At 41.5% G+C, this 12,341-nt stretch overlaps 1 protein-coding gene across 13 annotated transcripts in view; it reads right to left on the bottom strand.

Moving 5' to 3' along the window:
• Plcb4 (phospholipase C beta 4) overlaps nt 1-12,341 on the bottom strand; it is a 378,383-nt gene that overhangs the window by 82,675 nt on the left and 283,367 nt on the right. For all 13 annotated transcript variants that reach the window (XM_036183210.1, XM_036183211.1, XM_036183212.1 and 10 more), the window contains 5 exons: nt 10,288-10,367; nt 8,468-8,521; nt 2,866-2,947; nt 1,862-1,962; nt 1,133-1,190 (listed from right to left, as the gene is read on the bottom strand). In XM_036183210.1, the coding sequence (XP_036039103.1) occupies nt 1,133-1,190; nt 1,862-1,962; nt 2,866-2,947; nt 8,468-8,521; nt 10,288-10,367 (375 nt within the window). The remainder of the gene's footprint in view (nt 1-1,132; nt 1,191-1,861; nt 1,963-2,865; nt 2,948-8,467; nt 8,522-10,287; nt 10,368-12,341) is intronic.

Raw genomic sequence — 12,341 nt, 5'->3', positions numbered from 1 at the left:
AAGCCACTGAGCCTGCGCACATCATGAAGAGAAGACTTTTGGCAAAGATATGATTTGTTTGTGCAAAGGGGCAAACCAGGCACTGCCCATTCTCTTTTCCAAGGCATTACCTAGTGTCTACCACAATGCTTCCTTTCCTTCCTCTCTGCTGGGGATTGAACACAGGACCTCATGTATGCTAAGTATGTATTCTACCACCGCACAACTCCATCAGTTCTGTCCTGCCACTTAAAGCATGTCCTTGTTATATAGTATGATTGTGAACTTAAATGCTTTTCAAACAAGACTGTGTTCTCCATTCCTTACTCAAACTTTGCTAACTATTTATGTGTGTTGTAGGGAAAAGGATTTTTTTTTTCTTTTCAGATTAAAAAGAGCCTCTGTGGGTTTTGCTAAAAAACATGTTTTGTACATGAAAAAAGTTCATTTTCATTTTAGTCATAATAACCAAAGTTGTGATCTTTGCTTGTTCTAACATATTTTTCCTTGCCCTTAAGCAAATTCTGTTGTCAGTTTTAGTTGCTAAGTGAATCATATTCTAAATTGAGCTCTGAGCTTGTTTTGGAAAATAAAAAGTAAAAATTTCACCTGCAATCTAGTTGGCCTAACACTATATATTTTGCCTAAGAGCTCAAGCATCAAATATTTGAACCTATGAATCTTTCTTACATGCAAACCCTTAAAAGACAAAAATAGAGGTTTCTAGTCCATGCAAAGGTTTGAGAAAAAGTTAGCAATGGAGAATCCAAATACAGTGTCATAAACTCAGTCCATTCTCTTTCCATTTATGAGATCAATAGAATCAAAGTACCTTAAAAATCATCTTGCAAAAAAAAAAATACAGACACGTTTAATTAAATAAATACATGACAAATTTCAAACATACACACAGAATCGGAGCTTACACATCACAGCGTGAAACCCACAGGAAGTGGTGTGCAAAGCCAGCGTGGAGGAAGCACAAGGACACACAGGCAGCCGCTGATGTTTGCACCTGGTCAAGCCATCATGGAAAGATCAGCAAGTCAGAAGGCAAGCAAGGAAGGGTGCGTGACGCAAGCATGCAGTGAGGACACTGGGGAGGCAAGCCACTGCACACAGACGTATGGAGTTAATGTATGAAAAAGCTTACTTCGTTTAGAAAGCTCACTAATTGGTCTACCGTTAAATAATCAGTTTTGTCTCCATTGCTGAAAAGAAATGTATTAGAAAAAGTAAGTTTTTGTATATGACGCTACAGTAGGTACGATTTACATGTTGACATTGGTTCATAATTCTAAACTCATTTTCTAACCCTGGAGTAGGTGAATCCTCAGAGTGGTCAGGGACTGGAGTGGGGGCAGGAGGAACCCAACAATAGCGACAAAGGAAAGATAACATTCCCACTAGGTCACAGAAGTTGCCTGCGATGTGCAGTTCTTTAACAGTATCAAAAGACATTCCCTCCGAAACAACATGTAAGTCATCCATTTGAAATAACTGGAATGAATGAACTTCTCAACAACATATTAACATTCCAAATCGAATCTAGTTAGTTCACATAATGGGTTAATACCTAAAGGAGCAGGTTAAAATCGTAGGTCGTTAGTAAAGCCAATGCCAGGGGGGGAATCGTTCCAAGTGCTGTAATTAATCTACATCAAAGTTTCTAAAAATAAAAAACAAACCTCAGAGTGGGCTTCTACGCTAATAAATTAAGGGGTGAAAATGTAACCCTGACTAGACATACTAGAGCTAGGAACATATATTTAAAGATTACAGCAAAAATGGTTTCAAGATTACAGCAAAAAAAAAATATGGTTTCAAAATTTATGGGGGCAAAGATAGTACTATATAATGCTTCCTCATAATGAGAACTTACATCTTTTTAAAAAGGTCTTCTATATCTGTCCGAGGACAAATCTTTTGTGTCAGTTCATAGAACTTTTCATAAGTAAATGCAGCAGGCTCAATTTCATCATTCTGTGGAGAATAAAAAAGGACAGGTATTAAAGGAACATCTTTCTCCTTAGAGAATGGCTATCTATAAGGTCCTCAAGTAAAGCCCTGGGCACTTGGAGCAACCATAGCAAATGCAATGAGGCTTCCCCAGTTATCAAGACAGCATGGAGGACACAGGAGACACTTGGTGACATGTGACATCTGCCTCCAGCACAGCTTTCTCTGGGAAATGCTTCATCAACCGAGTACACAGAAAATTTTCTATCTCTTCTTGAGTGAGGAAAGTAAGTGTTCCCACAGGGGATATGGAATAATCATGTCCAATATTTAATTACACTTATTTTGTGAATTTTTAGAGGGTCACAGAAAGGGACAGGAGCAACCAATAAGATTTACCTGTCATACACCAAAATGTAACTTTCAAACAAGACTTTTAAAGGCATAAGTCTGAGCACAAGTCTCTCTTGCAGTAAAAAAAAAATTAATAATAATTTCAATGACTTGAATACAAAGGGTCATGAACATAAATGGACGGGATAGAAAGGAATCCTTCATGATATCCTGCGAGGCTGTCTGGGGGAACTGAATTTATTAGTTAATAATTCATGCTGATGCTATGATGCTAGGTTAAGGAAATGTGGCTGGGTGTTCTAAAGTAAACTCCATAAACTGTATAGAGAACAGCTGCCCTTCTTTCATATCACCGTAATAAAGCTGACAAACATTATTTTGAAGTGAAATAGTTGGATTTTAAAACACTTTGAAAAGTGTTAACATGATCAGTGAAAGGGAATAAAGTTAATTGTTCTTTATGTCACTGGCTCTAACTGATGCCAGTTTAACACAGTAACCTAGCCAATCACATATGAGTGGATAAACAAACAACATCAATAGTTTTAGAAATATGGTTAAGTCAGTGAATACCTTGCCACTGGGCAGACCTAATTCCTTGAGGGCTTGAAAGATCACCTTTTCTGTTTTCCCCGATGCAAAGGTTCTGGTAATACTACAGCAGGAGAGAAAGAAAAAAAATCAAGTTATTGCTCCTTCTGCTTTCTCTGATGCAACGATCCAAATACTTTAGAGATGGTGGTGAGGGCAAGGGAAAGAATAAAACTACCTTTCATTTGATGGTGTTTTACATACCCAAATTAATTCTTCCCTCTGGTTGCCAGGGCCAGTTCTAACACAAGTAGTCCCTTTTGGTGCTTGTGAACAAGTGGGTGTTGGACAAATGCAATAATACATTTGGATCCTAAGAAATGGTGTTCTCAGGAAAAAAGAGGAGAGTGGCTGATGATATAGTGGCTCTAAAGGTGCATGTGAATGATGTCTGTACTTGGGGCAAGGCTGTGACTCCCGTTCTCCTGGCTTGCATGTTTACTACAGTGTAGACCCAGTACCAGACATATTTTGGCTGTTTTCATCTAAGCACTCTTGAGACACCCTGCCATGCTAGCCATCTAACAGGTCTGGGATTTTACATGAAAATGGTGGGGAAGGACCCAGTTAATTATTTCATCAGAATCATGGCTATTCCCAAGACATAGTATTTCAGAATAGCCTTTTAGCTAGTTAGTACAGGGAGCATCAATGCTTGCCAAATCTTAACACCTTAATGGCCAAACTTTCTCATGCAAAAGGAGGAGATACTGACCCACACACATTATAAATGTGTTGGAGATACTTAAAATGAAAATTTTCTAAGTGGGAGAGGTTAGGGGATATTTAGTATCCAGACATAGTACATGTGACTCTCAGCCTTGTCTCTGCCTATCAAGGGGCCTTATTCACTTGTTGATTAGAAGCCCAGGTCATGAACTACTATGGTTATTGAAAGGCTGAATCCAGAAGAGCAGCCTTGACTTGAAGATGAAGATGACTTTCACCTGTGAAACATGGCTTTTCAATGGAGCATTAGCATCTCACACCCAACCTTCACATATACCCCACTGTTTATATTCAATGAATGTAAGCACTGACAGCCAGTTCCTCTTGGTGAGTGTGAGAAAGCACCACTTCAACTGCAGAGTACAGCCTATCAAATTAGACCCAGAGGAAGGAGCTTTACATAAACGCATTATGATGTGTCCATTTAAACCATTACTGTTTTATACTAGGTCCATGAAGAACCCAAGAAGTATTTTTAAGTGTCCTTGAGACAACTGTATTCAAACATAAGGGAAGCTGACAGTTTAGCCCAGGTGTGCTGTGAGAGCAAGTACACCAGATAACGGGTTTCTAGCAGAGTGTGTTATGTCTATATTTTTCTCACGTCTTGAGAGTACATTCAACTTTTAGACACTGACATGGGGTAGATACCATTTAGCCTTTTCAATATAAGGAAAAGTGGTTACTCAGTGTGTCTTTCTCTTTGAAAGTATTCATTGATATAAGAACCGAGGGTCCAAAGCAAGGTTAGGTGCCTACAATTAGGGGGAATAATCTGTGTGTAGCAATCTCAGGGGTCTCCTAGCTGACTCCAGGTTGATGGCTTAGACAGGACTGGTTATAACTGGTGAACACTGACCACTGTGGCCATAAGGCAGCAAGTCTGGAGTCTGAGCCACTCCTGTGAAGCAGAACCAAGACACCATGGTGGGGGCAGAGGGTGAAACAAGTAGGGAAAACAGGTTTTTGGTGAGTGTTTGGCTAAATGCCAAGAAACAAGACTTAGAACAAAAAGGTCAAGGAACAAGGAGATGAGAGAGAGAGAGGTGCTGACTTCTCAGACGTGGGTAGGCTTGGGCTGGGCAGCCTACAGACACATTTTCTCACCGTATGTAAAAAGAGAAGAAACCCAGAATGGAAAATAGGCACAGAGGCATTAATCAGACTATTTCCCTAGAGTAATCTTTATTGCCTCTGCTCCAGACATCTCTCCAAATCATTATTGAGTCTGAAAATTCCTCTACCGTGATATGGAGGCTAAGAAGGGAGTCTGAATTCTCCAGTTTCTAGAAAGGGGCACTTTAACTAGGGTCCTGAGGACAAGACACTAATCACACACAGTTTGAGACACTTTAGACATCATGGGAGCATTTCTTGTCAAAATACATACATACGATGTGCTGATAAAGGGACTGTGACATTATTACAACCTCTATATAGTTCCCTGCCCAAAGGGGTCCACTTAGTGCTCCAAGCTACCAGGTGCTCAATGAGAATTTTTTTTTTCTGAGACAGGGTCTCTAGCCTAGGATGGCCATAAACTCTGTTAAACCTAGCAGTTCTGGGACTATAGGCTTGTGTAATCAAACCTGGATTTAGGGAAGCCAAGGCTTTGAACACACTAAACAAAGCCCCTACCAACTAAGCTACACCCCAAGTTTCTCAATGAAATTTTATTCAAGCAAAATAACCTGTCACCCCTTCCCTTAAAGGAATTTACAAAAGCAAACACACTGAACACACTGGAGTTGGGCTCAGTCCTACCACAGTCCTGGCTAAATTTTGTATTCCAGGGTGCTCTGTAAGTGACTAGGAGAATATGAGCCTAGAAAGCAGGGGAGTCTATTTTTGCCTGTATGTGAACTTCAGTGTTTCTAGACTTTTGAACACTGACTTCAGACACAGTCACAGACTATTAGTGAAGGAGCAGGGTACTGCCCTTTGCAGGGCACTGCAGCCTCAGGACATGGATGGATACATCGTGCAGGCCAGGTGGCTGGTATTATTAGACCTGAGGATCTTGGCCATTCCTTTAGTGGCCCCTCCAGTCACTGTCCACCACAATGTAGATCTCCACCACTCAGCTCTCTAGCCATAGGTCACATGCTGGGTTACAAGGAATGTGAGACAGGACAGTTACTTTCAGAGGACGGTCTAAGAGGGAGGATGAACTGTAGCAGGCTGGTGAGTTTGAGAGAATGGCAGAATATGCAAGATCATACACTTGAAAAGAAAAGAGAAGAGGGAGGCAAGGAGCAAGGCCCCTTCATCCATCATTCCTGCAATTTCCTGGGAATTATATTTTGATTTAACGTTCAAGAGCAGGGGCCTTTCCCAACCCACATAAGGACTATGAAGCCAGATCCCTTTTTAACACAATGTGCACTATATTAATAGTTTCCATTTTAAAGCCCTAGAATGATGGTGATGAAGTGACATTTTAAAAAGTGTTTATCCTTCACATCCATTAAAACATTCAGAACAATTTCTACCTAACCCTTGGCAGATCATCTACCAGGAGAATTATCTGCCTTTTGTTGGCTTGGTACCAATTCCACATCAACTCTGACTAACTGCCCCCAAGACACAGATGGCTTGTGTTAAGCACCTATTAATAATGATAAGCACACACACACACACAAAAAAAAACCAAAAACAAAACAAAACAAAACATGTCAAGGAGAGCTAAAGATGATGACAAAATAGCTAGGCCATTTCTAGCAAAATGGTGGTAATGATTTTATTTGTGAACATGCTGCCCAGGGATCCCCAGAATCAGAAGTGTGATGTGATGGGCATGATGGATGGAAGGCAGACAAGCGAGACCAGAACTACTAGTGAGAGATTCTTAGATCATAATCTCTTTGTTTCCACTCAATCTGTTTTCTAAATCTTTATCATGGAAAAAATGAAATGAAGCATAATAGACAGACTTCTGTCTCGCACACTACCATATGTACTCTCTAAAGTATGGCTGTGCACTGGCTATATGACAAGAGTCCTGAGACTGTTTGGAAACAGTGAAATAACTGCCTTTTTACTGCTCAAGTTAAGGGAAGTTTTCAATAAAATAAGAATCCTTCTGAAATGTCTTTGGTAACAACTACTAGGCAGGGGTGCTCCCATGGCTTTTTCATAAACTTCTAAAAACCTGACATGTTAGAAAACTATTATGGAAAAACCTCCTTCACTTTAGTAGCAGCAAGGTAGCAAAGAATCCTATACATGGACCTGTTAAAGATCACAACAGACATGTGGGGTCTGTGACCTAGTAAGCAATCATGAAAGGCTGAATAAAAAGGATACTTCACAGGCTCATCCTCATGTATTCTAGTCTCTCATAAATACATATTGCAGACAGGTCACTTAGGCACTTAAGTTCATGATCCTCATAGCTATGGAATTAAGAAAAATGATGGTGTCTAGGATGGTTCTGCTCTGCGTGACAATGTAAGGGGGTGTGGAGACATTTGCACAGGGGTAGAATAGAAGCTTTTGTGTAGAATAGAGTATATAGATAGAGCAGGGGGGAAAGAACCCTGGAAATGGTCAGGGGTGGCCAGAATGCCACAGCTGGATCGTATCCACCTATTCAAATATTCTGCACTTGCTGACTTGTTTGTCTTCTGTGTTAAAGATGGACAGTCTAGGACAACACTCTCTAGGTTTCATTGTTTTGTCAGTCTGTGTCTTTGCTAAAGTCATTCCCAGAGACAACATCAACATGAACTTGAGTCAAAAAATCCTGGGAAGAGGGTGTCTGTGTTTGCTTCAGGTTAAGGGCACATATCTCCTGGCCTCATGTGGACAGATGATTCTCTAGGACTGAGCCCAGCTTCTTTGATGTCTGTGAATGCTTACACAAACATCAAGTAATATGACCCTAGAGAGTTTACTCAAGAATTTCCATAGCTACCCTCACAAGCCCTTACAGCTACACACAGACCATTAGCAAATGCTAAAATGTGAAAGGAAGTGAGAAGCAGAAAAGAGGAATGCTTGGGGACTCTGCCCAGGGTGAAATATGTCAGAACTATTAAAGAACACAGGGGAAAGATGCATCTGGCTCACACCCTCTTCCTTTGGGTTCCATCTGCCTTTTGTTTTCTGTCACTGGTCACTAGGGTGGGTGAAGGAGGAGTCTCATCCAATATGAAAATCTAATTGGACTCTATTGTGCTGATACTAGGGGCCTCTGGGAGGTGGTTTTATTGTCCTTGGGACTGGTATTAGCGCATGATAAAAATCCATCTGAGATAGTTCTCTAGCCCTCTTTCCTTGGGTAAGGGCACAAGTAGAAGAAATTAGTCTGCAATCTATAAGGCCCATGCTGGCACCCTGGCCATGTATTCCCAGCCTACAGGTTATGAGAAATGAACTTCTGTTATGTATATACTAAAGTCTATGGTACTTTGTTGAGCAGCTGAATTTAGGGAAAGCCCCACCTTCTCTGGGGACCAGATGAGGAGCAACCTTGGATGGGGAGGCACTAGCCAGAGGCACAGACTTGCCACATTGCACCTTCACAATCGGGGTCTAGCCAGAAGAAGGGAGGTAGCTGTTCCTCAGATAAGTGGGGGAACACAACATAAATTATGAAAGCCTAGTGATTCACAGATGAAAATTCAGTGCTACATTTTCAGACATCTTTTACCACAGTTGATGCTTCCTGCTCTGGGGGAGGTGCAGCTTTATTTCCGCCAGTGGTTTTTACAAATTTGAACTACGAAATGACAGAAACTAAGCTTCCAGAAATATCTTAAAGGCAATGAGCACATGCAATTACATTATAGCAGTCTGGGCCTTTGGTTTGGGATGTGACTGTAAGGAGAGCTGCAGAGAATGTCTCACTTACCTTCTCACCGGAATTTTACCAGTCGTGTTGGTCAGAAATGCCAGTTTCATCCAGCTGGAAAACAAGAGCAACACTTGTCTCAGAGTGTCCCAGCGGCACCTGCTCTAGCTCCGTAAGAGCTTGGAAGAAAAGCTTCTTCACAGAGAACATCTATTCTAAAACTCATAATTATGAGATGAATTTTGAACTCTCAGATTTTAGTGTGCTCCATAACACTTGCATTTAATTCAAGTTACATAATATTTTAATGCTTCTTGGTAACATTTACAACATATTTACGGTAAAGTATCTATCGTCTGAAATTCAAATTTAATCAAGAGTCCTATTTTTTTTTTTTTTTTAAATCTGACACCCCTAGGGGAATTAGAATTTGAATGTTTGTACTGAGCCAAACATGGTGCCTGTCCTTGCTCATGTTGGTTTTGTTCTTTAAAACACTCAGGTGACAAGAAATGCGACCGTCTAGCCTTGCTCTGAGGGCCAATGGGGAGTCACCACTCCCTGCTCTCAAAGTTAGGATGCGTACGCAGTAGGAGCCTTCCTTAATCTTCAGTCTTCAGGGAAGGTCTCAGAATGGTGGGTAACTCTGCTCTCCCCAAGTTCTCAGGACATATTGGCCACTCAAATATAAGTAAGCTTTCCATGACTTTGATCCCTTGAAGCCATCAACAGCCAAAGTCACAGTATGAAATAGGAGGCTCCAGGTTCTCTCGAAGGAAACATGCACAATGACACTGAGGAAGGAGAGGCAGCTGCGCAGCAAATAAGAATCTACAAGCCAGACACTGGATGAAGTGCTTTCTGCTTTCATCCACACGGCAATCTGGTTCTCTGATGGAGGACTCTGAAGCTAAGGATTGCACCAAAGTGGCAACGCTGAAGTTTATAGCCCAGAGTCCACACTGTTAAGCACCCATTAAACAACCAGAGGGTAAGAGCAACAAGTACCGAAGGGGCTATTGGCCCACAGAGTGAGGTGATGGATCAGTGGATCACTCTCCTGGTATGAAGGCCTCATTTTGCAGAGATGGAAGCTTATTTCTACGACTTCTATATATGTTTGCCTTGGGACCTCATAGCTACCTGCCACTCACAGCCCCTTTGAAAGCAGGCTGTCATACACAATTATGGACCACTGATTTTCTGGAATTTATATTTGAGAAACTTTCATTTGACTCTCAACAGGGTTCCAATTCTATCAGTGTAATAGTCCACTTGGGATTCTAGGAACAGTGAGCTGAAGTAAGCTCTTCAGGCCTTGACTGAGTCACTGACTGAAATTTAGAAAGACATTTCAAAGAACCCTGAGATCCAAGGCCATATATTAAACAGGAAGTGGTACTGCTGAGGGCAGTACTTCCTGCTTTACCTCAGTAGCAGATGCTTTTTCAAATGCTTCTCTGAGATCTGTGGTTACATATTAAACAAGAAGTGGTATTGCTAGGGGCAGGACTTCCTGCTTTACCTCAGCAGCAGATGCTTTTTCTAATGCTTCTCTTGGCTATACCCCTAAATTGTCAGCTTTACGCAGTGGAGACCTGAGATACCCTAGCCCCCAGCCTACAGGCCAGGCATGCAGAGGTAGCTATCACAAGATGGACACAAAACCAATGCTTGGAACCCTTCGAAGACTGAGTGTCATCACAAGTGCCTTGCTAAGTGGTAGAAATACAGATATGTGGGTTGGTCACCTCCAAAGTCAAATGTACAGAAGGAAAGGAAGACAGGAGTTGGCTGATCGGTGATACACTCTTTACCTCCTAATCAGAACACTTAGCAGAGAATTCCAACAAACAAGGGGCATTTCGAACAAAACTCACTGTTTCTTGAGGCATGTCATTGGACTGACATTGTTTGCCCTGAAGTTATGAATGATTGATCTCAGGCCTTCTACCCATTGCTGAAAAAAGAAAAAAAAAGTCACAGTGAGCAATCTTCTGTAGTCAGGTATGGTGTTTTTATTAGACAGCCTGCCTCCTCTGTGCAATAAAACTACAAACTCTTCTTTTATCCCCTTCCTGCCACACAGTCATCTATATTTTACACAGTTGTATTTTATTCTTTAATATACAGCTTTCATTCTTCCCATTAAGATAAATGTGGCATCTGCACCACATGAAAGACTGGATTGCCTCAAAGAGATGCCACCCACTGGTTGACTTGCTAAGCTTTCTACTTGCAGCCTGTTTAAATAGAAGCCTTATTATTTTAGTTGCTCGGCTCTTTCTAAGCAATGCTGTATAGTACACGCTGATACATTTACCCATTCCATTTTAGAGGACAATGTGATGAGGCCCTTCATTGCAGTGTCTGATTTGTTCCATCCGGGCTGATTACATAGCTTAACCTGTCTGCATTTTCCAGCAAAGCTTTAAAAAGTAAAAGATTCCTTGCCTGCTGCCAGGATACCCAGAACAGGCAGGGATGTGCTCACATCATTTCTGTATAAGGAATTGGACCTCAGCTGGAGTTCATACCATCACTCCATGGGTTTACAAGGAAAAGTGAAGGCAGACTGAGCATGGCAGAGAAGAACTTTGGGTCTGTAAAAGGGCATTTTACTAGAAAAGGCTAGCCCATGAACTAAGGCCAACACTGCTCTCGGATCCAATATCTGATGCTTAACAAATGCCATAAAGGAGTGACACCTTGGCAACATGCTTTGTAGCAAGCTGGTACTTGGAATGAACAGAGTTAAGGCTCCTCTCAAGCCCATTACCTCCCTCCTTAGGTTTACAGCTAGTGCCAATGGAAGAACGATATTTTGGAATGGGTAGTAACAGAAATGTGAACTGCACTGTCATTGATCACATGATTCCTTAAATTCAAATTGAAGGGTTGGGGATTTAGCTCAGTGGTAGAGCACAAGCGCAAGGCCCTGGGTTCGATCCTCAGCTCAAAAAAAAAAAATTCAAATTGAATAGATCTAAAACTGGATGTCTCAGCTGGCACACAAGAGCTCCAAAGCCATGACAAGGCTGCTAGGCACTGTGCTGAGAGTGCCCTAGAGAAACACTGTTGTCACAGAGGTTCCTGTGGCACGGCACTTCCCAAGAGTGCCAGGCTTCACACCACAAGGACAAGCTGATTTCTCTGTGCAAGGCCTGAGTTGCTGACTGAGTTATAAGGGTGCAGTTTGGGGTTTTGGTATTTGATGTCTTCTCATTTTAATTTTGGTAAAACATATAGAACATAAATGTATCCTTCTCAAGGGCATTAGATAATTCAGCAAGTCCCCCACCCATCAACACCATCTGTGCCTTTCCTGTTGGCCCCCACTAGCTACCATTCAGTTTTCCATGTCTATGGAAAAACACAGACTATGCTAGGTATCTCAAACAATAATAATCACAAAGAATTTGCCATATTCTGACTGGCTTACTTCTCTAGGCATAATGTTCTCATTTAACATGTGAATGCCTTGGTTCATCCATCCATTCTTCTTTTGATGGACACCTGAGCTCCTTCTTCATTTTGGATACTGTAAATCATGCTATGAATTATTTTGCCTAGGTGCCCATAGGCAGAATTGCAAGATCACGTGAGAATTCTGCCAACTTTAAAAGGAAATGCCACACTGCCCTCCATGATCGCTATGTCATTTTACATTTCTACCAACAGTGCATGAGGGTGCTAACTTTTATATCCTCACTAGCGCCTATTTTTTTTATAGGTGCCATCCTGTTAGGTGTGAAGCTAATGGCTTTTGCTACCTCCGAGTGTCCCAGTCAGTGCTAACAGCTTCCTGATGGAAGATGGAGGAGCTCTGAGAGGCATTTTCCGTTTGGCAGCTGGCAAGGGCCATTTTCTGAGAACTGTAAATAGCATCAAAAGCTTCAACAAATAGGTGAGGTCTGGGTACTGAGAGAGAAGC

Source organism: Onychomys torridus, chromosome 4, assembly GCF_903995425.1.
Source record: "Onychomys torridus chromosome 4, mOncTor1.1, whole genome shotgun sequence".
Classification (NCBI taxonomy): Eukaryota; Metazoa; Chordata; class Mammalia; order Rodentia; family Cricetidae; genus Onychomys; species Onychomys torridus.
This window is presented reverse-complemented; position numbering and strand designations above follow the sequence as displayed.